General features: G+C 39.0%; 1 protein-coding gene across 23 annotated transcripts in view; it reads right to left on the bottom strand.

Moving 5' to 3' along the window:
• arhgap44a (Rho GTPase activating protein 44a) overlaps window positions 1–25,442 on the bottom strand; it is a 157,016-nt gene that overhangs the window by 15,921 nt on the left and 115,653 nt on the right. For 9 of the 23 annotated variants that reach the window (XM_021471464.3, XM_073944967.1, XM_021471461.3 and 6 more), the window contains 3 exons: window positions 20,454–20,642; window positions 16,001–16,540; window positions 218–363 (listed from right to left, as the gene is read on the bottom strand). In XM_021471464.3, coding sequence (XP_021327139.2) covers window positions 218–363; window positions 16,001–16,540; window positions 20,454–20,642 — 875 coding nt within the window. Of the gene's footprint in view, window positions 1–217; window positions 364–16,000; window positions 16,541–20,453; window positions 20,643–21,917; window positions 24,084–24,176; window positions 24,557–25,442 lie in introns of those variants that run through there. The other 14 variants (XR_012401206.1, XM_073944974.1, XM_073944973.1 and 11 more) reach the window with 3 other exon arrangements.

Consider the following 25,442-nt stretch of genomic DNA (forward strand, 5'->3'; position numbering starts at 1 on the left):
AGTATTTTCTGATATTTGTACTATGTTTTTCTTTTTACCGTGAACTAACCTTTATTAGTTATCAAAATGTAAAACTGATATTTCAAGGTACATTTTTAGGCAGGTGCCTATTTTGGGTACTATGGTTTTACCAGCATGTTTCCTATCAGTCTGATCACCTGAGATGTATGTTATAGCAGGTTTACAAAGGTATTCAACAGTGTGTGGTGGGACGAACCTTTGCGTAAGGTGTGTGGGCTGTGCTCGGCCGAGTGTGGAGACTGGCTGTTGCTCTGCTGGCCGCCGACAGGGGGCACTGTTGATCCTGACGCCTGCACAGCCTTGTGGCCAATCACAGGAGAGAGTTCCTTACTCTTCAGAGTACTGGAGAGAGAGAGACAAACATGACTGCCTGCCTGCCACCACATCATTAATCACTAACAGTGTAGGACGGACCCCTCTGTCCCCCTCTATCACAATTCAAAAGAGATTCAACAATGTGCTGCTGGTTTTGATGTTTCTAAATAGACTTTAAGGTGAGGTTATTCATGAAGCTGATGCTGGAATTTAACCATTTGTGTCACTGGTGCTGTTAGTTAAGCAGATGAGCTTAAATATGTTGAAGAAAAATACTACAGAATATTACTATCGCTAAATTCTAAGATTACATGGTCATCTTTAATATCCACAATCCAGAAAAATAATAATTAATCAGAAAAAATACTAGGTATAGGAATCTTTTCTATTATTCTATTCTAAATCTAGAATATTCTAATATCTAGAAGTATTCTAAAATCTATCTATTCAATCTATTTTCTACAGTATTCTAAAATTATTCTGGCCGCACAACTAATTTTGACCCTGGACCACACAAGTCTTGTGTTGCACACATTTTTGTAAATAGTATAAGTCAATTTTAGTATATACATATTTTTAAATGTACATTTTTATGCCAAAAACATTTTTTAGCCCATTTTTATTTATTTACTTATTTTATTACTGACAAAAACCACTAGTAAATTGAGTAAAAATCATGTTCCATAATGATATTTAGGGAATTTCCTACAGTAGATATATCAAAGCATATGTTTTATCAGTCATTTGCATTGCTAAGAACACAGTTTGGATGCTTTCAAAGACGATTTTCTAAACTATAGTTGTATCTCAGCCGAATATTGTCCTATCATAACAAATACATAAATAAATAGAAAGCTTGTTTATTTTGCAGACAATGTGTAAATCTCAATTTCAAGGATCCAGAGTCACATATAAAAACTCATTCATTCATTCATTCATTCATTCATTCATTCATTCATTCATTCATTCATTCATTTACTTTTCAGCTTAGTCCCTTTATTAATCTGTGGTCGCCACAGCAGAATGAACCGCCAACTTATCCAGCACATGCTTTACGTAGCGGGTGCCCTTCCAGTTGCAACCCATTACTGGGAAACATCTATACACTCTTATTCACACACATACACTACGGACAATTTAGCTTATCCAATTCACCTAAACCACATGTCTTTGGACTTGTGGGGAAAACCAAAGCACCTGGAGGAAACCCATGCACACACGGTGAGAACATGCAAACTCCACATAGAAATGCCAACTATTCATGGTCTTATTAGCCCTCAAGGCTTGTGCTACAGAGTTGCAACTCCATTTTAACCTCTCTCTTATTCAATGCTCCTACTTGCTTCAAAATGACTAAATGATTACCGGCTAATAGCACTCACTCCAATTATTGCCAAATGTTTTGAAAGAGTTGTGCTACCCCTCATTCAAAGCAGTATACCACACACCCTGCAGTATGTATACCGGACCAATTGGTCCACCTCAGATGCTATCGCTGCTGCACTTTATAAGTCCCTCTCCCACCTTGATAAGGACAGAGAAGATAAGGACATCTACAGTTGAAGTCAGAATTATTGGCCTACATGCTCTTTATCAATTACAGTTCCTCTTTCAACACGATTATGTCTCAAAAACTCACTCTCAAGCTGTCTAAACTCGGATTACACTCCACACTCTGTCTGGCTCGATTTCTAGATTTCCTCACTGGTTGTCAGGATTGGAAATAAAAGCTCAAGCACCATCCACCCCAACATCTGCACCCCACAAGGGTGTGTTTTGAGCCGCATCCTCTTTACTTTATTCACACACGGATTGGCTAATCGGGAGGACCGGGAGAATTCCCAGTGGGCCGCTCCGTTTTTTGGCCGCGAGGGCCTGTGTCCCTAGCTGCTTGCACTCTCAGCAGTCGCACTTTTTTCATTTATTTATTTATTTGACCATATAGTCTCAATCTTTTTATTCATTATTTTGCCGCAGCTCCGCGCTTTTTATTTATTTTCTGGCAGTTCCGTGAGCAAAAAGCCGACTGCAGGTTAATGATGACGTTACTATTATTCGACCCCAAACAGCGGGTGAATATTAAGTGAATATAAGAATTCGAATAATTAATATTAATGAATATTACACCTGCTCAATGAAAATCAGATGATTCACTACATTAATAAATCTGACATAAATTGATCAGAAATCTAGAGAGGGGAGAAAAAGATTAAGGCATCAATAGACAATCTCTTCCTTTAACGCTATTGTGGTCCTGTGGTCAGCATCTTGCATTACCATATCGCAGGACCCGAGTTCGATCCTTACCTATCTAATTTAATTTATTTTTATTTTTTCATTTGGGTTGTTGAACATTTAAACTTCTAAAGCAGCTGTTTTCTTGAAAAAGACGTGATCGTGTCATTAGAAACTGCATTGGTAATAATGTTATTTTAATACAATCAGTCTTGAACTGAGGTGGGCCGGTCTAAGGCTTGAACCTCCAGCACTGAAAAGAAGTCCCACTCCGGCCCTGTTCACACATGACTGTGTTGCATCCCACAAGAACAACGTATCACTGGATGTATCACAGGGGGAAATGAAGCAGCACAGGAGGGAGGTGGCCAGTCTATTGACATGGTTTGAGCATAACAACCTCACCTTCAACACGGACAAGACTAAGGAGATGATAGTGGACATGAGGAAGGAGAGGGGAACTCATCAGCCACTGATTATCCGTGAACTTGAAGTGGAAAGAGTGAGCAGTTTTAAATAGGTTGGGGTCCAAATCAGTGAGGACCTCACCTGAACACCACCCAGCTGGTTAAGAAAGCACAACAGCGGCTGTACTTCTTAATGAAGCTGAGGGAACTTGATCTGTCATCTACAGCTATGTGGTTAAGAGCATCCTGACCAGCTGTATTACTGTGTGGTATGACAACGCTACTGTAAAGACCACAAACGTCTGCATAGAGTGGGGAGGACTGTAGAGAAGATCATCAGGACCCCACTGCCTTTCTCTGCAGACTATCTACCATCACAGAGTCTACAAGAGAGCTGCCCTTATCCTGAAACACCCCACGCACCCACAACATAGAATAATCCCACTCCTACCCTCAGGGCGGAGGGATAGGAGTGTGAGATGCAGGACGGCCAGACTCAAAAACTCTTTTTTTTCCCCATCAGCTATCAGATTTTTAAACGGAGAGCCAGTGGACATAAACAGTTTCATTTTCTGCTCAGTAACACACAATATTCTTCATCCCAGTTTGCACTATTAATGCATACAATTGCACTCAATCTGCTCCGACCATTATACTGTTGTTTGCACTAGGCACATTTTGCATAATAAGCTCAATTTTAAACTACTACTATAAATTGTTTACATCTGTTTACATTACTCCACAATCAGTATTATATATTAATTACATTCATAGATATTTATATTTCTTTTTTCTTTTTAGCTTAGTCCTTTTTTTTTATTTGGGGTCGCCACAGCAGAATGAACCGCCAACTTATCCAGCATTTGTTTTACGCAGCGGATGCCCTTCCAACTAAAACCCATCTCTGGGAAACATCCATACACAATCAATTACACACATGCTGGCAGCTAGCTCTCTGCAACTCTCGCATGGTCGCCCACTGAAGCTAAGCAGGGCTGCGCCCGGTCAGTACCTGGATGGGAGACCACAAGGGAAAGCTAGGTTGCTGCTGGAAGTGGTGTTAGTGAGGCCAGCAGGAGCGCCCAACCTGCGGTCTGTGTGGGTCCCAATGCCCCTGTATAGTGACAGGAACGCTATACAGCTCAGTGAGCGCTGTACTTCAAATGAGACATTAAATCGAGGTCCCGACTCTCTATGGTTGTTAAAAATCCAAGGATGTCCTTCGAAAAAGAGTAGGGGTTTAACCCCGGCATCCTGGCCAAATCTGCCCACTGGCCTCTGTTTATCATGGCCTAGCCATCCCCATATTCCAATTGGCTTCATCTCTGTCTCCTCTCCACTAATCAGCTGGTGTGTGGTCTGGCCAAAATGGCTGCCGTCACGTCATCCAGGTGGATGCTGCACACTGGTGGTGGATGAGAAGATTTCCCCCATTAAGTAAAGCGCCTTGAGTGCCCAGAAAAGCACTATATAAATGTCAGGAATTATTATTATTACATGCACTATATGGACAATTTACCAAGAATCTCCAACTTGCCTCAACAAACCTACATGGATGTTTCTAGAATGCCTCAAGTTGCGGTCACACTAGAGTTTGTGCATGCAAAACTCTGTCGTACGGCGCTGCGAAAAGAGAAGAGATAAAACATTATCTTTATAATTAAACATTTAAAAAAGCGAGTGATTGGTCCAAGGTCATGCGTCAAGTTTTGCAGTTCAATGCATTGTAAAGTTCGAACTTGGTAAAATCGCATCACTTGAGTGCGTAAGACCAATAAAGAATCAAAACATGACCTCTCTGGACAGAAATTTAAAATATGGAGCAATCGCTTGCTTTTTTACATGTCTAATTATCTTGTTTAATTCGCCCCTTTTCACAGCGCTGTACTACAGAATTTCCAAAAATGTCATGTTTTGATTCTCGATTGGTCTCATGCAGTCACGTGATGCGATTTCGCAGGTCAATGTTCACCAAGCTTAAACTTTCCAATGCAGCAAACTGCGAAACTTGATGCATGGCCTTGCGTTTCCGGTATAGGGAGAAAAGCGCAGTGTGACCGCAGCTTAAGGGCTTGACTAGCTAGCCCAGGTGTGTCTGATTGTGGTTGGAACTAAATTTTGCAGCCCTCCAGGACTGAGTTTGGGCCACCCTCTTCTAGAAAAGGGTGAAGGTAACATTTTAAAAGGTGACCTAAAATCCCAGAAATATATATGTTTGATTTGTTTATTTTGTCTGAATTGTCATATAACATTGAACTAAAGCTAAAATCTGCTAGGTAATGTTTTTTTTTTTTTTTTAGAAAATCATGTTTTGCTTTTAATCAATAACCATCAGCTGACTTCATTGTGATACTTATTTCAGTAAACGATGACATTATGCTTTTTACGATGAGCTAAAAACAAATCAAACCATGTTTTCCCAATTCCTGTTCAACATGAAGGAGATTAAGAAAAAAAAAAAGATCACAACTAAAATCTGCTTGTGTGTGGGTGTGATTTTTTTTTTCTTCAGAGATATGAGAAGGTGGATTTACACCGAGTGTGTTTCTCATCTGCGTCAGCAGGAGGGGGATTGAGTGTCCTTGCCCAGCAAACACACACATACACACACAGCATGTATCTTTATTATAACCGAGCGTGTGGAGCTTGTTTTTCACTCTGACAGCTCTATTCAGCCACCTCTCGGCTAAACTCTGAGAAAGATAAATCTACGGACACACGTAGTCTTCTACATCTATATCCATATTCAGATGCAGGGAGAACGATTTTGTGATATCTGGATCTACCGATATCTAACGAATCCAGCACATCTCTGCAGGTCCCTGTTACTGAATGAAGGCTGAGGGGGGTGTGTAAGGGATGAAGAATCTGTGTCACGGCAATACACAGTCAACGGCACAAGATAAATGGATAATGCTAGCCCAATGCTAAACACTCCTAATCTGCTGATCTTTACTGTATTATTGGGATCTGCATGTTCCGCTGAATTGAACTTTTTTCAATTCCACTGACGTTCCTTTCACTCTTCAAGCAACAAAGCAAACGGATAGTCCCCTCAAAAAAGAGCATTAATTATTAATTATTTTATATTTATATTTTATATTTATATTTATTATTGATATTAATTATTAATAATTAATTATTCCCATTATTCACATTATTGGTACGTTTGGTTTCTCCAATTTAGATTGTTTTATTAGGCAGAGAAGACTTAGGGGTGCAAACTCATCACAGGGTGACAAACTGACTAATTAAACCTACTTATACATTTTGGGAACGACGCAGTGGTGCAGTAGGTAGTGCTGTCACATCACAGCAAGAAGGTCACTGGTTCGAGCCTCGGCTTTGTCAGTTGGCATTTCTGTGTGGAGTTTGCATATTCTCACCATGTTAGTGTGGGTTTCCTCCTGGTGCTCCGGTTTCCCACACAAGTCCAAAGACATGCGGTACAGGTGAATTGAGTAAGCTAAATTATCCGTACTAAATGAGTGTGTATGGTTCGGTTGCAGCTGGAGGGGCATCCGCTGCGTAAAACATATGCTGGATAAGTTGCTAACCGTACTGTCTGTTTAATTGAAATCCTAAAGTGCAGATGTTAATAGGATAGTTCACCCCAAGATGAATTTATTTAATTTATTCTTTATTTACTCTCCCTCAAGTAGATCCAAACCCTTATTTAAGAGTTTCTTTATACTGCCGAGCACATAAATACTGTTGTTTTTCTTCAAAACATCTTATTTTGTGTTCAACTGTAATTTCAAATAGTAGCGGGAGAGAAAACGACGATGGGTTTTAGGGCTGCACAATATATCGCTACACCATCAATAACGCAATGTGTGCATCCATATATCCATTCATAGATATGCAATGTTGAGTTGGGATTATATCTGAGAAAGAGTCACAGTTCAAAACACAAGAATTGTGGAATTATTGCAGAGTTTACACACAATGGTGTGAAATTTTAACGTTTTAAGGCCTGAGAAAGATTTAAGTATTCAGGCACAAGACATTATACCAATTGGAAGCTTAATAAAAAGTAATTGTATTGAATTATTTTTACAGCAAAAAACATGCAGTGTAATTTTAAAATTTACAAAACCTAACCCAATAAGCTACCTTAATATCTATCAATAAGGAACAAACTTGAAGTGTATTAAAGAAAAAGTCGTAGTTAATGCTTAATGCCTTAAAATAAAGTGTGATTATAAATTCTTTCCAAGTAGTGGTATTCAATCATTTGGTGAAATTGTGTTGATGCATTATATCAAAATGTGCACAATGTGCAGTTAAAGTCAGAATTATTAACCCCCCTGTTCATTTTTTTCCCCCAATTTCTTTTATTCCGCTTGTGAAGAAGTTTAAAGAGTGTGAGATCCACATGACACAGGAAATGAAACTTGTGTATTCAGTCAGTCTGTTCAAAAGCAGAAGAGTTTAATGTATCTGTGTAACGGAGGCCAGCAAGTAAGTGCTGTGCAGGTAGACCTCACTCCTCTGACCGCTAAAGATGCTCTAGCGACAGATGCTAGAGGTGATGTTCTTTAGCCTCCTTGTTAGAGCAACCGACTCCCATGCGGAAGGTAACAGGTTCAAAACCAGCTATGAGGAGGTTGTGTAGCGTAGGACCGGCGGGGTGCCATGACCCAGATGGGAGTGAGGTTTAGGGGGGTGAGTGTAACGGAGGCCAGCTAGTAAGTGCTGTGCAGGTAAACCTCACTCCTCTTACCCCTAAAGGTGCTGTAGTGACAGAAGCTAGATGCCATGGTCTTAAGCCTCCTTGGTAGAGCAACCGACTCCCATGCGGAAAGTCGCCTGTTTGATACCAGCTCGAAGCGGGTTGGGTGGCGTAGGACCGGCGGGGTTACATCTGCACCAACTTATTTTAAACCAAAGTGGCTATAGTCATTGTCTAAACTCAGTCAACAGCAAGTCAAATAAAAGTATATTATGTCTTTATGTCAGCAGACGCCATCCCTCCTCTGCAGGGCATTTTCTATTTGTGTTTGTTTGTGCATCGCATGTCTTCTTATACCAATGAAGACGTTTTCTGAATTTCATTCATTCATTCATTTTCGGCTTATTCCCTTTATTAATCTGGCAGATGCCCTTCTAACTGCAACCCATCACTGAGAAACAACCATACACACTCATTAACACACATACACTACAGATAATTTAGCCTACCCAATGCATCTAAACCACATGTTGCTGTGGTTGCCGAGCTGGTTTCGAACTGTGTTTTACCCTTTTTTCACCCCTCATTAGCATAGAACGGTACTCTTGTTTTTGAATCTGTCACTATGCTGACACATAGACACTTGTAGTTCTGCTCTTTATTAAAAAGATAGGATCAGGGCAGTTTCAAAGAGTTATAAAACTTTTTTGTGGGGTATTTTGTGCGGAGACTTCACATACACGCTCTGGGGACATTCGGTATGTTTTTTACTTGTAAAATGGGGATTAATAGGTCCCCTTTAAGCGATGAATTGTATAATTTCTGAATAAAGGGTTTACTAGTTGTTCTAATTCCAAAATCCACTGTATACACAAGGATAACATGCAGTGTTTTACTTCAGAAACAACTAACGTCAAATATTTGACAGGTCCTAATGTTTGTCCAGTTAATTAATGTATTAAAATGTCTTTCTATAACAATCTACTTTAAAACAGCAAATGCAAGTTGCCAATTTCCATATTAATATTTAGGCAACAACAGATTTATTTACTTTTTATAGTAAAGTCACTTTTTTTTTGCAGTATATACAGCCAAATGCACTGCCTTCATTGTATACTCATTTGATAGACAAACTGTATGTGCAATGGAAAGTGTCATCTTTTTGTCCTGAATTATTATCGGATAATTATTATCATTCATTCATTTTCTTTTCGGCTTAGTCCCTTTATTCATCTGGGGTTTCCACAGCGGAATGAACCGCCAACTTACCCAGCATATGTTTTATGTAGCAGATGCTCTTCCAGCTGCAACCCTTCACTGGGAAACATCCATACACCCTTATACACTACGGGCATTTTAGCCTACCTGATCCTGATTCGTGCTGCTGGATAACTAATAATGGATCATATTGTTATCCATTCTTATTTTGTCATTAAATTAACTGTCATGCTTTACAAAAACTGTCTTTGCACTACTTTAAACTAATGTAGCATGTGAATACATTGGCCACTTTATTAGGTACACCTGTTCCACTGCTCATTAACACAAACATCTAGTCAGCCAATCACATGGCAACAACATAGCTATGTAGGCAGGGTCAAGAGCATCTGCTGAAGATCAAACCAAGCATTAAAACTGGGAAGAAGTTGACTGAAGTGACTTTAAATGCATGTTGGTTCCAGACGGTGTGGTTTGAGTATTTCAGAAACTGCTGATCTGCCAGGATTTTCACATACAATCATTTCTAAGAGTATTCTAAGAATAAATAAATAAATAAATTAAAGTAAATACTAGCGTTTTTGAACCATGCTATAGTAAATTATGTTTATATGTGATATATTAAATATTTTATAAATTATAGAATTTACAACTCTTTGTTAATGAATGCTACACAATACTATAGCATTCATTGACAAATTCATGCATTAAATATTTTATTATATTTTCTCCTACTGTAAAATGTGGTGTGGTGTAGTATAATACATTGCTTCCCAACCCTGTTCCTGAAGGCACAACAAACAGTCCACACTTTCAACCTCTTCCTGTTCAAACACACCTAAATCAAATCATCGAAACATTAGAAGAGACTCGAAAACTAGAAAAGAATAGTTCAGATAAGAGAGACATTTAAAATATGTTCTGCTGGTGTGCCTCCAGGAACAGGGTTGGGAAACACTGACATAATGTACACCATAGCTGTAGATTACTACACTATTGGGCGACTTGATCATATACAGTTAAAACCAGAAGTTTGCATACACTCTAAAAAAGGAACATAACCATTTTTCTTTAAATGTCTAATATGAAATCATGCTAAGCGTTTACTATTTTAGTTCCGATAGGATTACCTAAATGATTTACATTTGCTAAATGCCAGAAAAATACGATTTTTTTTTTTTTTGAGAATTTTTTATTAATTTCTAGACAGTCAAAAGTTTACATACATTTCCTTGGTATTTGTTTAGCTTTGCTTTTAAACTGTATAACTTTGCTCACAATAGTTTGAAAGAATTTTTGCCCATTCCTCTTGACTGAGTCAGATTTGTTGGCTGTCTTGCTAGCACAAGCTTTTTCAACTCTGCCCACAAATTTTCTATAGGATTAAGAATAGGGCTTTGTAATGGCCACTCCAAAACATTCACTCTGTTGTCCTTAAAGCTCATTTTAACTAATTTGGCAGTATGCTTAGGGTCGTGGTCTGTTTGGAAGACCCATCTGTGGCCAATTTTTAATTTCCTGGCAGTAGCACAGCAAAACAGCCCCACAACATAATGCTGCCACTCCCATACTTCACAGTTGGCATGGTGTTCCTAAGCTTGTAAGCTTTTCCGTTTGTCCTCCAAATGTAAAACTGGTCATTATGGCCAAACAGTTCAATCTTAGTTCCATCCGACCACAGGACATGTCTCCAAAATTATTTTCCCAGTTTAATTTAGCAAATTGTAATTTGGCTTTTTTTTTGTTGTTGTTGATTCTGGCTTGTTGATTTTCCCATGTTGTCACACAAGGAAGTGGTGTGTTTGAGGTTTTCCTTAAACACCATTCTACAGCTGTGCCTCCAAATAACTCAAATGTTGTCAATTAGCCAATCAGAAACGTCCACAACCTTGACACCGTCATCTGAGCTTTTTCAGAGGCATAATAATGTTATTTTATGTACTTGACTTTCAAGAAAAGTGTTACGGCTGTTGCCTTTCTCTCTAGAGCCTGTCTGTGCTTGTGTGTGTGTCATGATGTCACTCACTGTTTGTTTCTTATAGAGTCCACCTTTGCGCACCTGGGGCGATTTGCGCTTATTGAAATTGGCTATAAATACGGACCATCCTTGAGCGGAGACAGAGGAGACTTCACTGCCAGCCATCAAGCTTCTTTTCGTTTCTTTAATTTACTATTTTCTTTTCTTTAAGTCTTACTTAGCTCTAATTTGTTAATTGTTGAGTTGTTTAGTCTTTGTATGTTGTTGGAGAATGTGAGTTATTGATTCTTTATTCATTCTTAAAATGTTTAGTTGTGACACATGATTTGTTGGATTGTTTTGGTTGTAATAAATGTATTAATTTAGACAACTTAGTTCATGTGTACTCTTTATGTTGCGTTCCTTTCATGACTTAATTTTTTTGATTTGATTAAAAAAGGGTTCGTAACAAAAGTTATAACAATTTCTTAAAAGATATCTCTCTCATTATTCTGCTATAAGGATAACAGAAACAAATTTGATAATCCTAACTTACCTAAAAGAGAAAAAGTTTAGTCACATTAACATCTGACTTTTTTAAATGGCTATCTGCCTTTTTATACAGTGTAAACTTCTGATATCAACTGTAAATATAGTTGCTGTTTTACCATAGCAACTAGAACCACCATGAAAGATCATTTTAACACACTAGAGTAGTTGCTGTTAATCACTATAAGTCCATATGGGTAACGAAAACATCACACGTCTAAAAAAGACGAAACAACAAGTGAGCAGTTGTGTGGGTGAAAATGCCTTGTTGAAACCGGAGGTCAGAAGAGCATGAGCAGACTGATTCAGTTGATAAAAACACAACAGTAACTCCACAAATCAAACTACAAGGTCTGCAGAAGGTCATCTCTGTAAACACAAAATGTCAAACTTGGATGCAAATGAGCTACAGAAGCAGAAAAAGAAGAGACACCGGTGACACTCCTGTCAGATAAAAATAAACAACTCGGGCTGTGCAATTCACAAAATAGGACAATATTGAAGACTTGAAAAGGTTGCCTAGTCTAATAAGTCTAATAAGTCTTGATTTGTGCTGCAACATTTGGATGGTAATGTCAGGATTTGGTGTAAACAACAAGAAATTATAAATCCATCCTGTTTTTTTATCAACATACAAGGCTGCCATTTTATTTATTGTTTTTTCCCTTAAAAAACCCACCTTTTGGGGCTGCATGCTGGCGCAGTGGCTAACACGTTTGCCTCACAGCAAGAAGTTTGTTTGTTTGAGCCTCGGCTGGGTCAGTTGGCATTTCTGTGTGGAGTTTGCATGTTCTCCCTGTGCTGGCGTGGGTTCACTCCGGGTGCTCCAGTTTCCCCCACAAGTCCAACGACATGTGGTACAGGTGATTTGGGTAAGCTAAATTTTCCGTTTGTATTAGTGTGTATGATTGTTAAATTAGCAATAATCTATATATTACTAAAAAGTTATATTCTTTGGTTTTTAGGATGTGACACCTTAAAATCTCTTGGTTTTCTGAGCCCGGACTGTCTCCAAAGTAATGCAAATTGTCAGTTTCACAGCACAGATGTGTCTATTGTCTAACAAATGGTCATGCCAGTTAACTGATCAGACGGGTTCTGTCTCTAGAACATAATTTGCACACTGTTTTCATGCTAAAATGTATCGTGAATGGGAACTTATCTGGAAAGGCAATTTACCCTGCCGACAATAACACTTCATTTGCATGCTTTGTTTTAGACTGTCCCCACCTACATTTATCAATGTCTGTAAAAATGTATTTAAAGTGAGTGTCTGCTGTACTAATCCAGAGTTCTTTTGATGTTACCACAGCGACGCGGAGTTTTTCTTATTAAAGGATTCTGCTTTGAAGATACCCAAAAGTTCTCCCTGGTTTTTTGGCTCGTCTTAGAATTTTACAACAGTTTTGATGTCGTGAGAACAGAGAAATTCACAACACTGGATTAGTTGGCAGTTCATTCGCTGTGGCGACTCCAGATTAATAACGGGACATAGCTGAACACCCCTTTTGGACCAACCAAGACTTGTCTAAAAACCTCAACCTACCATAAATATTGTTGTTGACCATGTTGACCAATCATTTAATCCCTAAAGTGTATCCTAATTCCTGTACGACTATGTGCATTGTCTTAAAACTTTATTCTTGAACATGACCTTAAAGGAACACTCCACTTTCATTGGAAGATGTCTCATTTTACAAGTCCCTTAGAATTAAGCAGTTTAGTTTAACCACTTTTGAACCCATTCAGCTGTTTGATGCATTTGGTGGGAGAATTTTTAGCTTAGCTTAGTTTAGCATAAATATAAGGAGTGTCCAAAATCGCATACTTATGCACTATTCTATGTCATTTTGTAGTATACATAGTGTAAGTAGTGCATTCACACTGAAAACTATAATTACCGGATGATGCACTCATTCAACCGGTAAAATTAAGTGTGGAATGATGGACACTTCACGCACTTAACAGTCTCAGCTTTGCCCATGTAGCGGAGCTATCGGATAATGTTGGAAAACTTTATTTATTTTGGATCAAGAAAGCAAAATATGATAGTAATTATAGCGCTTCATGATGTTGAATGCGGTTATTCTCATGGCAGGTATTACTTGGTACTTTGGTCATTTATTTCAATAATTTGGCAACTGACAAACGTCCTCAGGGAAACAATTTGAATTTCCGCTATGTAAAAAAAAACAAAACATTGGTGTTCCATTTGGGACAACACTACATACATATACTCTGCTATTGAGTGTGTGTGCATAAGTACATAGTGTATGAGTACATAGTGTGCCATTTGGGATGCAGCTATACTCTCATTCTGGTGTAATAATCAGGAAATTATGCTGCAATGCAATTGCTGCAGCAGGTGCAATGATATTACACTGTACCTTAAAGTAATCACCAGCTTGATAACTAGGCAACAGCTCTGTGTAAAACCATTGTGCCTACATTAGCCAAGGTACAGCAGCAAAATTCATTGATTATTGACTTCCTTGTTATATTAACCTAGAAAATAGCATTTTTAGTCAGCCTTGGTATACAATATACTAATGCTCTAATCTGATTGATCTGTGCTAAGCTTAAAGTGCTTCCACCAGACCCAGAGATTGCCCGAATGGATAAAAAAATGGTAAACTTCAACTTTTTATGTCTAGGGGACTTGTAAAATGAGCTTATTTCCAAAAAAAAGTCTAGTGTTCTTTAAGCTTAAATGGCCTCTATTAGATCTCAATCCAGAGAGCTGTAACAGGTGATTTACATCATGGATGTGCAGCTGACAAATCCCCAGCAACTTTCTGATGCTGTCATGTCAGTATAGACCAAAATCCCTGAGAATGTTTTCATCACCCTGTTAAATCTGTGCCACATAGAATTAAGGCAATTCTGAAGACAAACAAAGACCCAACCATGTATACTATCAAGGTCTACCCATTCAACTGGCCAGTGTATGTATGTCCCGTAACACTAATATGTTGAATTATGTTCAGTTATGCTCTGTTTCATGCTTTCAATCATTTGTGCATGCCATGTAGTAAACACTGATATGAAGTGCACAAGAGACTGCATTTACAGTTCATCCAGTATGTTCATCCATATCGTTTAGCTAATAAAACAAATACCATTAATAAATATTGTACTTTACAATTTATTTTTAAGGAATTAATTTATGAGGAATTTGCTACTTTTAAGTCAATATAATTTTCCTTAAGTCTGTCCAGATTTTATGGTAATGGATTTTCCTTTTTATGCATTAAACACAATACAACTTTGAGTTTTTGTGTTGGGAAAACAAATTTTTGTGTTAAAAAAGTTATCTACATAGCAATCTAGGTTGACTGCTCATTAGGTTTTGGAACAAAGACTTAGTTTACTGTGTGTATGTGCATTTGATAAGACAGTTGAATTCAGAATTATTAGCCCCCCTGAATTATTAGCCCACCTGAATTATTAGCCCCCCGGTTTATTTTGTTTCCCAATTTCTGTGTAATGGAGAGCAGATTTTGAAACACATTTCTAAACAAAATAGTTTTAATAACTAATTCCTAATAACTGATTTATTTTTTCTTTGCCATGATGACAGTAAATAATATTTGACTAGATATTTTCAAGACACTTCTATACAGCTAAAGTGACATTTAAAGGCTTAACTAGGTTAATTAGGTTAATTAGGCAGGTTAGGGTAATTAGGCAAGTTATTGTATAATGATGGTTTGTTCTGTAGACTGTCGGAAAAAAATAGCTTAAAGAGGCAAATAATATTGTCCTTAAAATGTTGTTTAAAAGTTAACAACTGATTTTATTCTAGTCGAAATAAAACAATTAAGACTTTCTTTAGAAGAAATAATATTATCAGACATACTGTGAAAATTTCCTTGCTCTGTTATACATAATTTGGGAAAAATTTTAAAAAGTAAAAACAAAGCATAATCAAAGCGGGGCTAAAAATTCTGACTTCAACTGTACCTACAAACAAAGAAAACATATTCATCTGCATGCATATAACCATGTAACCATTGACAAACTAATAATAAAAAAAACAGTAAATAAATAAATATATTTCTTTAGCTAATAATGTTGGATATAAAACAAAAAGGAAAAAATGGCAAAAAAAGTTTAAAATTAAAATGTAAAATAAACAATGCTTAAAAATATATAAAATAAAGCAAATATTTCTTAAAAGCTGTACACACATATCTGCAAATAAATAAGCACCACAAAAAAAGCCAGTTACCAAAATCTGCTAAAAATTACAATGAAAAATGACACAAAAATCAAACTTCAATTAAAATACAAAAAAAAAAAAAAAAAAATGGAAAAACTGAAGAAAAGAAAAACAGAATGACATCTCGATGACCCTTTAAAGCAACATTGATTTCTACGTGAAGGATCCACTTTCACTAAACACCAGTAACATCCTCAGTTGCTAGGCAACCTCAGGCTTTCCCAGACAATGAGAATGTTACAGCATCTGCGTGATGAGGCTGAAAAAGCAATAACTTTACAAAGCAAGTAGAAAACACAAGATGGAGTAGCCAGTATGGACCGCTTAGACAGTGTGGGGAGCCCTGGTGGCCGTCCCAGTGTGTTGCGAAGGCGGGGTGGCCGCAGGCAGCCGGTATTTACCTAGTCAGCCTGGGGGGTCCTCTCTCACGGGCACATGGACAGGCAGCCCACGGCGGGGGAGCGGAAGAGGGGAGGCTAGGGGGGTCGTGGCGGGTCAGCACGAGAGGGGTTTTAATGTAGAGGGGCGAAGAATTGACGTCATGGAGCATAGAGGCATGCGGTGCGTCACACACAGGGCCGTGTTTGGGAAAGTGCAGGCAGCTAGGCTTGGGGTTGGAGTTGATATCGAGTGAGGAAGAGGAGGAGGAGGAGGAGGAGGAAGGGGGTGGTAGCTGGGGCTGAGGCTGGTGCTGGTGCTGAGGTTGGTGCGGGGGCTGGGGTGGGGCAAAGCCAGACCACCGCAGGGGTGGAGGCGGAGAGGCAGGTGGCTGGGACTCTGGGCCAGGGGCCACAGGACGAGCGCAGGGAGGGGGCTTGGGGTAGAAATGGTGAGGGCCGGGATGGGAGGACGAGGAAGGGTACGGAGGGGGTGGCCGCTCCTCCACGTGGGACACATAGACATGTGAGGAATCCGGCCGATTGGGCGACACGTCGTCTGAGCTGCAGATATTGAAAACAATAAAGAGCAAACACAGGAGAGAGAGCTCTGGTCAACTGGGACAGCGCAAAAGTTGATGTTTAGCTCCAGCTGTGGCTCTCTAGCGTCATACAATACTCTCTGGATCCTTTGGTTTGCATGTTTGTGAGCATTTAGCCAGTTTAGCGCAACAATGAGCGACAGGTTTGGCAAACAGCAAGCTTAGCAACGAAAAATACAGGCGCCTGACTCCAGTGGGACGAAAAGCACAGCGATGCATTGAAATCAAAAAGAAAACAGATAATTGCATTGAGAATGACCTTGTGTCTGCGCACTGCACCAAGGTAAAACCTACTTCAGTTAAAGAACCCAACGCCAGAGGGTTTGGGCAATGTATAATATTCTATCTAAAGGTGGTGATGAAACCAAGGACTCTAAAAATGGTGAAAACCCAGAGCAGTTAAACACAGACACAAAAACCCTTTCATCACTGAAAGAGCGTCAGAGCGAGGAGGTAAGCCAGTCAAATCATCAGCCATCGCAAACCCTAAATGCAATGACTGAACCATGGCATGACCTTCACTTTGTTAATGTATGATTACAATATGGCCTAATGGTTGATTGTTAGTGAAATTGAATGGATCAGAAGCCACAGCAAGAATCTTTTACATTCATGAAATCAATCCTACCAAATTGTGACAAATATAGGCCTGTACACACTGCAAAAGGATCAACCATGTTGGAATCCAGGAGTGACTCCTCTAAATCAGAGATGTCCAGTCCTTGTCCATGAGGGCCAATGTCTTCCTCATTTTAACTCTAACCCTACATAAATCTAACTGAACCAGCTAATCAAGGTCTTACACCCCATTCACATGATTTTAACAATTGACAGAGGGCATGTCTGAAGCTTCACACTGACGTGATTGTTATGGTGAAGAATCATATCCAACTTGGACACAAAAACGGAGACATTTTGGTTATAAACTGGGCGATTACCAACCCTGATAATACACCTTTCCTCCATTTTGAAATTCAGCTATTTCCAGGCCTGTTTTGAAAATTAGATTTTTTTTTTTTTTTTACTTCTTCACAGCGCAAGATACCCAATGCATCTTGTCAGACCCAGAATTCACTTTAGCAATGCTTGATACCAATCCATTCAAAGTAAATGAGAAGCAATAATATTGATACCCTAGGTCAGGGGTCACCAAACTTGTTCCTGGAGGGCCGGTGTCCTGCAGATTTTAGCTCCAACCCTAATCAAACACACCTGAACAAGCTAATCAAGGTCTTACTAGGTATACTTGAAACACACAGGCAGAAGTGTTGAGGCAAGTTGGAGCTATACCCTCCAGGGCACCGGACCTCCAGGAATGAGATTGGTGACCCCTGGCCTAGGTGAACGAGGGTTACTAGACATTCTAAAAAGAAAGCCTATGGAAGGCAAACAAACATGGCTTAATGGCTAATGCGACCTCTTATGATTGTAGGGGAGGAAGGAAGAGGTCATTATGTGATTGGCTGTGACCAAGTTAGTATTACATTTTTTGTAATTGTAAGTAATACAGTTTCCCTCATCTCACTGTGATTCTCAATTCCAGTCCTCGGCCCCCTTTTTGGCTTATTTATACTTCTGTGTCAAGCGCATGCATATGGTCTGAGCGGGGCAAAATAGTGATATGTTATACAATTTATTGCACTTAGATACATAAGTATTACAGTTTTTATTAAGTATTGCAGTATGGTAGATGTATTTCTGTAGTTCTAAAAAGTGCAATACAATATATCGTGGCCCTATATCGTTCAGCAATACAACTGACATACTGAAACCTCATTTGGAAACCATTGTCCACCGAGCAGGAAAAGTAGTAGAAGTACTGAATTTGTATTGCAGTAACAGTACTGCTTTATAGTAGTTGTAGTACTTCACTACCATTGGAGTAGTTGTACTGCATTATTGCAGTAGTATCACTTCAATACTACTGTAGTAGTTGTACTGCATTTGTAATGTAGTAGGATTATATACCTGCTACACATGCGAATGATCCCGTCCCATACAGCTACCATTGCATGGCTCAAAGATACTTTGTAGTGTGCAATTTAACACAATAGCCTCTAGAAGTTGCCAATGGAAACAAAACAAACACACACAAGAAATGCACGTACGCCAGACATGTAGTTCGCGTGGACCAACGCACATTCTCACGTTAATTTCATCGTTAGCGATCTCAATTGTGAGCATAAAATCTGGCGTATACATAGTTTTTGTGCGTATGCAGCGCAGATAATGAGGCCCCAGATGTTTTGTGTTTACCTCATGATTAAAGTTGTTGCATGTCTGCTGGTTCCCACCTCTGAATGAGCGAGTTTTAGATACTTGTACATTAATGCGGCGTTCAAAAAAAAAAAAAAAAAACAGCCACGAAGAAATATGACACAGAGGAACATAAAAACCTACTGCCATCCAGCGTTCCGAAGTGTCACTTGGAAAGCAACCCTAAACAACACACAGTATATTTGTATAAATGCACGACTATGCACAAAGCATGTTATGGTTCACGCTGATCATGCAGAAGTATAAAGCAACCTTAACCTTTAACTCCCAACCACCCATCCTCCTCACCCCAGCCTGCACATTTTGTATGTTTCTCTTATTTGACACACAAGGATCAGTTCATGGATCTCTGTAAGTGAGTTGATGATTGGAATCAGTTGTGTTAAGTAAGGAAAATGTGCAAAATGTGCAGGGGGGAAGGGGCCTGGGGACTGGAATTGAGAACCACTGCTGTAGTAAGACAATCTCTGATAAAAGCTTTCAGACAGGTGTCTTTAGTCAAGTTGAGGGATAAGTATGCAGGACACTGGCCCTCCAGGACTGAATTTGAACACCTCTCCTCGAAACTGAATACAGGAGTCAGTCTTACAACAAAAAATGAGAAATGCAAAATGATCATTTACTCACCTGGTGTTTTATTTATTATTTTTTTTGGGGAAAAAAAATGTTTGTAAAAATGTCATAAAAAAGCAAAGCATCTTAATATGTTTTGAATAAATATATATATATATATATTTTTTTTTTTTTTTTTGTTAATTCTTGACCTTGGTCATTAGTCTATGCGCAGAACTTCTCAAACACTCTGTATAGAATATGCTTCACATGAAAACAATCTATGGCAATGTTGCCTGTTTTTCAAAGCTTAATCATGGTCTGTATTTATTGACAAGTGGTGTTTTAAAAAAATCTAAAGAAAAAAACAACACTCAGGAGAGTAAATAATAATTCAATGCTAGTTTTTCAAGATCTAGTTTTTAAGTTTGGTTCTGTACACACTACATAGTAAAGCCATGGTCACACTAGACTTTGCGCAAAATTCGTTTGGATTGTGCTGCGAAAAGGCGTGTGATATAAAGGATGATGCGGAACTGCTAAAATAAGCAAATTCTTTTCACATTTTGAAGTTCTGTTGGTTTCATGCACTTTGTTATGCAGCAAAATGAAAATGCAAGGCTACGTTTCCGGTCTGACGCAATTGTATGTGTATGAATAGAAGTCAATGGAACGAAAAGTCTAGTGTGATAGTGGCATAAAAGTAAACAACTGAAGTCTGTGTTAAAATTCCAGCAAAAACATTCTATCAAACAACCATTTTCATCTGCAGTGTGTGCACGGCCATACTAACTGCACTTTGTAGAAAAAAAAAAATATTTATAGGTATATAAAACAATAAGTAGAACAACAAAAGCATGAAAAAGCAGAAGAAATGGTGTCATTAATACACAAATGCAACAAAAGCAAGAGAGTCAATAGCTGAATGAAAACAATGATGTCTCAAGTTAGTTAATGCAAGTAGCGTGACAGTGAAATGCATATACAGTACATTGGAATGACAGTGGAGAATGGGTAAAGGATGACGGAAGTTCGGTGCGTTTTACCTGCCCCTGTCTCCAGGAGGGGGGGTCGGGATTGGAGATGTTGCCAGCTCACCAGCCTGCTCTGAGATCAGTGTGTCTGCTGGTGATCCAGGTGGTTGACCACTGGGAGGTGTGGATGAGGATTTACGGGAAAGTGTAGAGGTGCTTTTGCCTTTCACCCATGAGGTGTCCATGACTCTGACACCCACACTGTCCACATGAAAACACAAACTATCAACACAACCAATAAACACAATATCCAGGAAAGGGGTTCTCAACACTGGTCCTTGATTTACGCTTTCCTGCAGAGTTTTGCTCCAACTTAAGTCAAACACACCTGAAGAAGTAAATAAAGGACTTTCTTAAAATGAGCTTTTAGGGTATGTTACATCCTGGAGTTCATTTTTATCCTCAACCGGCAATGTTCAATTCCAATACTCTGCAAGTACAAGTTACGTCAAATGCAGACTTGCAACAAGTTCCATTCGGGAGGTCTTATCCCCATACCCTGAACCAGGGATGTCTAACTCGATTCCTGGAGGGCCACAGCCCCACACAGTTCAGTTCCAACCCTAATTAAACACACCAGATCAAACAAATTGAGTCCTTCAGGCTTGTTTGAAACCTACAGGTAAGTGTGTTGAAGCAGGATTGGAACTAAACTGTGCTGGGTTGCGGCCCTCCATCAATTAAGTTTGACATCCCTGCCCTAAACCCTTTGAAGAGTTAACCCTCCTGATTGTTTATTTAGATCCCCATTATCCAATCCCAATATATCTTACTAATGTAAGGCTCTCAGAAAGTGATCGTCGTTTGCCTAGAGTGCCAGTAAAGCTTGCTCCGGCCCTCTATGGCTATTGCGGTCCATCGAATGAAAAGATAAATTCACATTAAATCATAACAATAAAAACCAATCCCCAAAAAATAAATAAAAATAACTTAAAAAAAAGACATTTGTGTGAAATCAAAATATATAATGTTTATTTCGCTAAATAACATTGTTATTGTAAAAATTAATAAATTATCCATAAAAAGTAATCCGCTGTATATCCGCAAAATGAAGTGTTCATCAATTGTACGTTTCGAAATTCTTAATTCCTAAGGGCTCTTCAAATTGGCCAGATTTAAACAGAACAGCATTCCAATACTGTGGCCATGATTGTTTTCACACTGAAGTGAAATAGAAAAAAAAAAAAGAAGCGGCACTTCTTTATTCACAATTAATTACAGCTCAGAGATGCAGGAATTTCTTACTGGAGTTGATTGAAAATGCAATGGTGAAAATTAAACATTCACATAACTTTTAATTGATAATTTTAATAAAGGCATTTCCTGAGACTCAATTTGGATTGCACAAAGCAGCTTGGTCAACAAGGCTTATGCACACACTTAATAATATTCAGCATTTTATTTAATGTGACCACCAGTAAGATCACTACATTCAGGATGTGTTCTGTGTTCTCATTTCCTTTCCATTTTGTTCTTCCAAGGTAAAACTAGCCTTCATGAGAATGTCTATTCTCCGTGTTCTTGGATTAAAAAAAGCCAATGTCTTCTAGATTTCTATAAGAAGTGGCTGAACTTCGAGGCTGCATCCTTTGAAGCCTGATTGCATTATCACAGCACATCGAAGGCTGTCTTAATTCATAGGCTCCTTCAAATGTAGACTCAAAAAAAAAATTTCATTGCGTAGTACAGTGGTGCCCAAACTCAGTCTTGGAGGGTTGGTCTCCTGCCGAACCCCAATTAGACACACCTTAACCAGCTAATCAAGATTTTAAGTATACTAGAAATCTTCTGGTATTTTTATAGGTAATTTGAATCAAGGCTAAACTCTTCAGGAGACCGGCACTCCAGTATTGAGTGGAACCTCTGGCCAAGTTCATTGCAAGACTCATTGCGGACAGATTTTGACTAGATGTTTTTTAAAGGAAAACCAAGATTACACATTTATTGAGGAAATTTACTAAAAATTTAAATATAATCATTATTTACTCATCCTTCACTTGTTCCAAACCTCTCTTCTGATAAAGACAAAGGAAAAAACTGAAACAAATTACACTGATGAAAAACAAAACAAAACAAAAAAACTTTAGTGGTAGGAATAAAAATATAATGGAAGTCAATGCCTGTTTTATCCAACATTATTCAGAATATAATGTTTTATGTTCAACAGAACAACAAAACTCAATCAAGCTTGGAACAAGATTGTAGTGACTAAATAATCAATAATTTTTGTGTAAATTATGCCTTTAAATGAGTCAACCGAGAACTATTACTAAGGTCTGGTTTTATAAATGGTTTATATATATGTTTTGATTTGTACATACATAGAGCAAAGTGGGTGTATTTAAACAATTTATAAAGCTTGCTTTTTTCATATTTAATGAGTTTTAAGATCAATAAAAAGTCCAATAAAAGGGTATTGCTGCTCATTAGCAGCAGCTGATACAGTTGCTAGGAGATAAGATCAGTCATTTGTAGGCAAGACCATCTCACTTTACGATGCTCAGGTCAGTCTTCCCAGACTGAAGGATACATGCTCTGAATTGAGATGCAGCTTATGAAACTACAAGCAGATCTTAGTTGCAGGAAAAAGGTCTGAAGGACCAGAGTTGAGAAACCCTCATGTAGATGAACATATACTAGATGTACATTAACCTACAAGATACAAGACCCCATCAACATGTGTGTTGTTAAAGTATACAGGTGATATGGACTAATATTTTTGACTATTAACCATCATTTTGTCCTCTTTAAATCATCATGTGCTTTAGGGTTACATTTGTCAGGATTTTGTCATCTGGTTGGTTTCCTGGTACTGAACTGTGATCATATTGTCTTTGTATCCTTTTGAGTTTCCTCAGCCATGCACTCTTTTGTCCACATGATATTTTGTATTTGTGAAGTGAGGTGTCTGGACTGGTTCATAACCACTGAATGATATGGTGTGATTCAATACAACTCTCTTTTGGAGGCTTTTATGCTGCTTTCCATGCATAGTATTCTTTTAGCACCACCTCATGTGAGGTTTAAAGCTAGCCATATCCTAACTAAAGTGTGACATATACTCACTGCTGATCACTGATTGGTTCGAGAGAATCATCACTACTAGTGGTACAACACAGTGGAAATCAGCACTTGATCTAATTTAGCAAGGAAGAGGAGGCAAGCATGGGGTCTGTGAGGTCTGAGACCAAAGTGGTGCATAGGGTATACTCATTGTCATTAAAGGAGTCCTACAAGAAGGACATCCATCATGCTCAAGGCCATTGCTAAAATATAGAAAATTCCATATGGTTTTGCATCTAAACTCTTCATATATACACACATACAATGATGTGAAAATGTTTTGCCCCTTACCAATCTCTTATTCATTAACATGTTTGCCACAATTTAGTATATCAGATCATCAAAAAATGTTTAAATATTAGTAAAAAAAAAAAAAAAAAAAAAACACAATTAAACACATCATGCAGTTTTGAAACAAAATACAAAAGTACATAGCCCTGTATAAGTAAGTGATAGCCCCTAAACCTAATAACTGGTTGGGCCACCCTTATCAGCAAAATCTGCACTCTTAATCTGCATTTTTAAGGTCATGACACAGCATCTCAATTTGATTCAGTTCAAGACTTTGACTAGGCCACTCTTAAGTCTTGTTTTTTTTTTTTTTTTTTTGTTTTTTTGTCACCCAGAAGTGGATTTGTAAGTGTTATTTGAATCATTGTGATGCTGCAGAACCTAAGTAAGCTTCAGCTTGAGGTCAGTAATAGAGTAAGAAAATGGACCAATGAATGCCAATGAATTGGCAGAGCTCAGGTCCGCGGGTGCCAGTGATTAATTATTAGTAGAGTGTACAACTTGCGCATGCAGAGTGAGCAGTTAGATTTGTGCTTCAGAGCCTCACACTAAACACTGAAGAGTACCTCTGCTAAGCTGATTTTATCAAGAAAGCAGTATTCCTACCAGTGCAGGTTAGCACAAATGCAGATCTGAGGATCACAGGGGGAGTTTATCTGTTGCCTCGGGACCCGCGAACCAACCCACTCCTAAAGCAGCATGCCCTACACAAGCTTTGTGTGGTTGTGTCGGTTCATCCGTCAGGATGCTTGCACCTCCACCTGATGACACCAGAGATCAGACGGCCATCGTGTCATCTGAGGCATGTTCAATGGCAGACGGGGATCGCTACCACCTTACAGGGTGTAATGCATGGTCACGGTTCTCGAGTCGGACATGAGGGCTGCGCTTCCTGGGCTGATTTGGCAGTGGGGTTGGAGATGGCTTGTTCCCCAGTCGCACCACCGGACTGACAAGAGGGATGTGACATGTGGGCTGATATATGATTAATCTTTCTAGCTCCTATTACCTTCATCCCGGGGACAAACAATGAGCTCACACAGTTATAGAGGGTTTTTTTTTTACTACCCAGTGGCGAAGCGGCCCGTGGGTATGAATCTATTCCTTAAGTGATGGGGCCGCTACCTGGACCCAGGTCCAAGGCAGGAGGCTTATATGTGTCTTTAACGGCCACACCACCACGAGCCATGGTGTTTCTTCCCTGCACCTGGCCGTGCTGTACAAGTGAGGTTCTTTCTTAAGGTTATGCATAAGTTCATCGACTATGCTCTCATGACTTTCAAGTTGGCTGCCCGTGCCCTGGGAAAGACGATGGCCACACAGTGGTCTAAAAATGTCACCCTTGGCTGACCCTGGTAGATATGCGCAACGCCAGCAAAGTTTTCTTCTTGGCGCATCCATATTCCAAGCTGGCCTAATTTGTGACACTGTCAGTAACTTTACCCAGGAGTCCCCAGTGGTTGCACCTCCACCTGATGACACCAGAGATCAGACGGCCATCGTGTCATCTGAGGCATTTTCAGATGACAGACGGGGATCGCTACCACCTTACAGGGTGTAATGCATGGTCACAGTTCTCGAGTCGGACAAGAGGGCTGCGCTTCCTGGGCTGCTTCGGCAGTGGGGTTGGAGATGGCTTGTTCCCCA

This window comes from Danio rerio, chromosome 3, assembly GCF_049306965.1.
Source record: "Danio rerio strain Tuebingen ecotype United States chromosome 3, GRCz12tu, whole genome shotgun sequence".
In the NCBI taxonomy this organism is placed as follows: domain Eukaryota; kingdom Metazoa; phylum Chordata; class Actinopteri; order Cypriniformes; family Danionidae; genus Danio; species Danio rerio.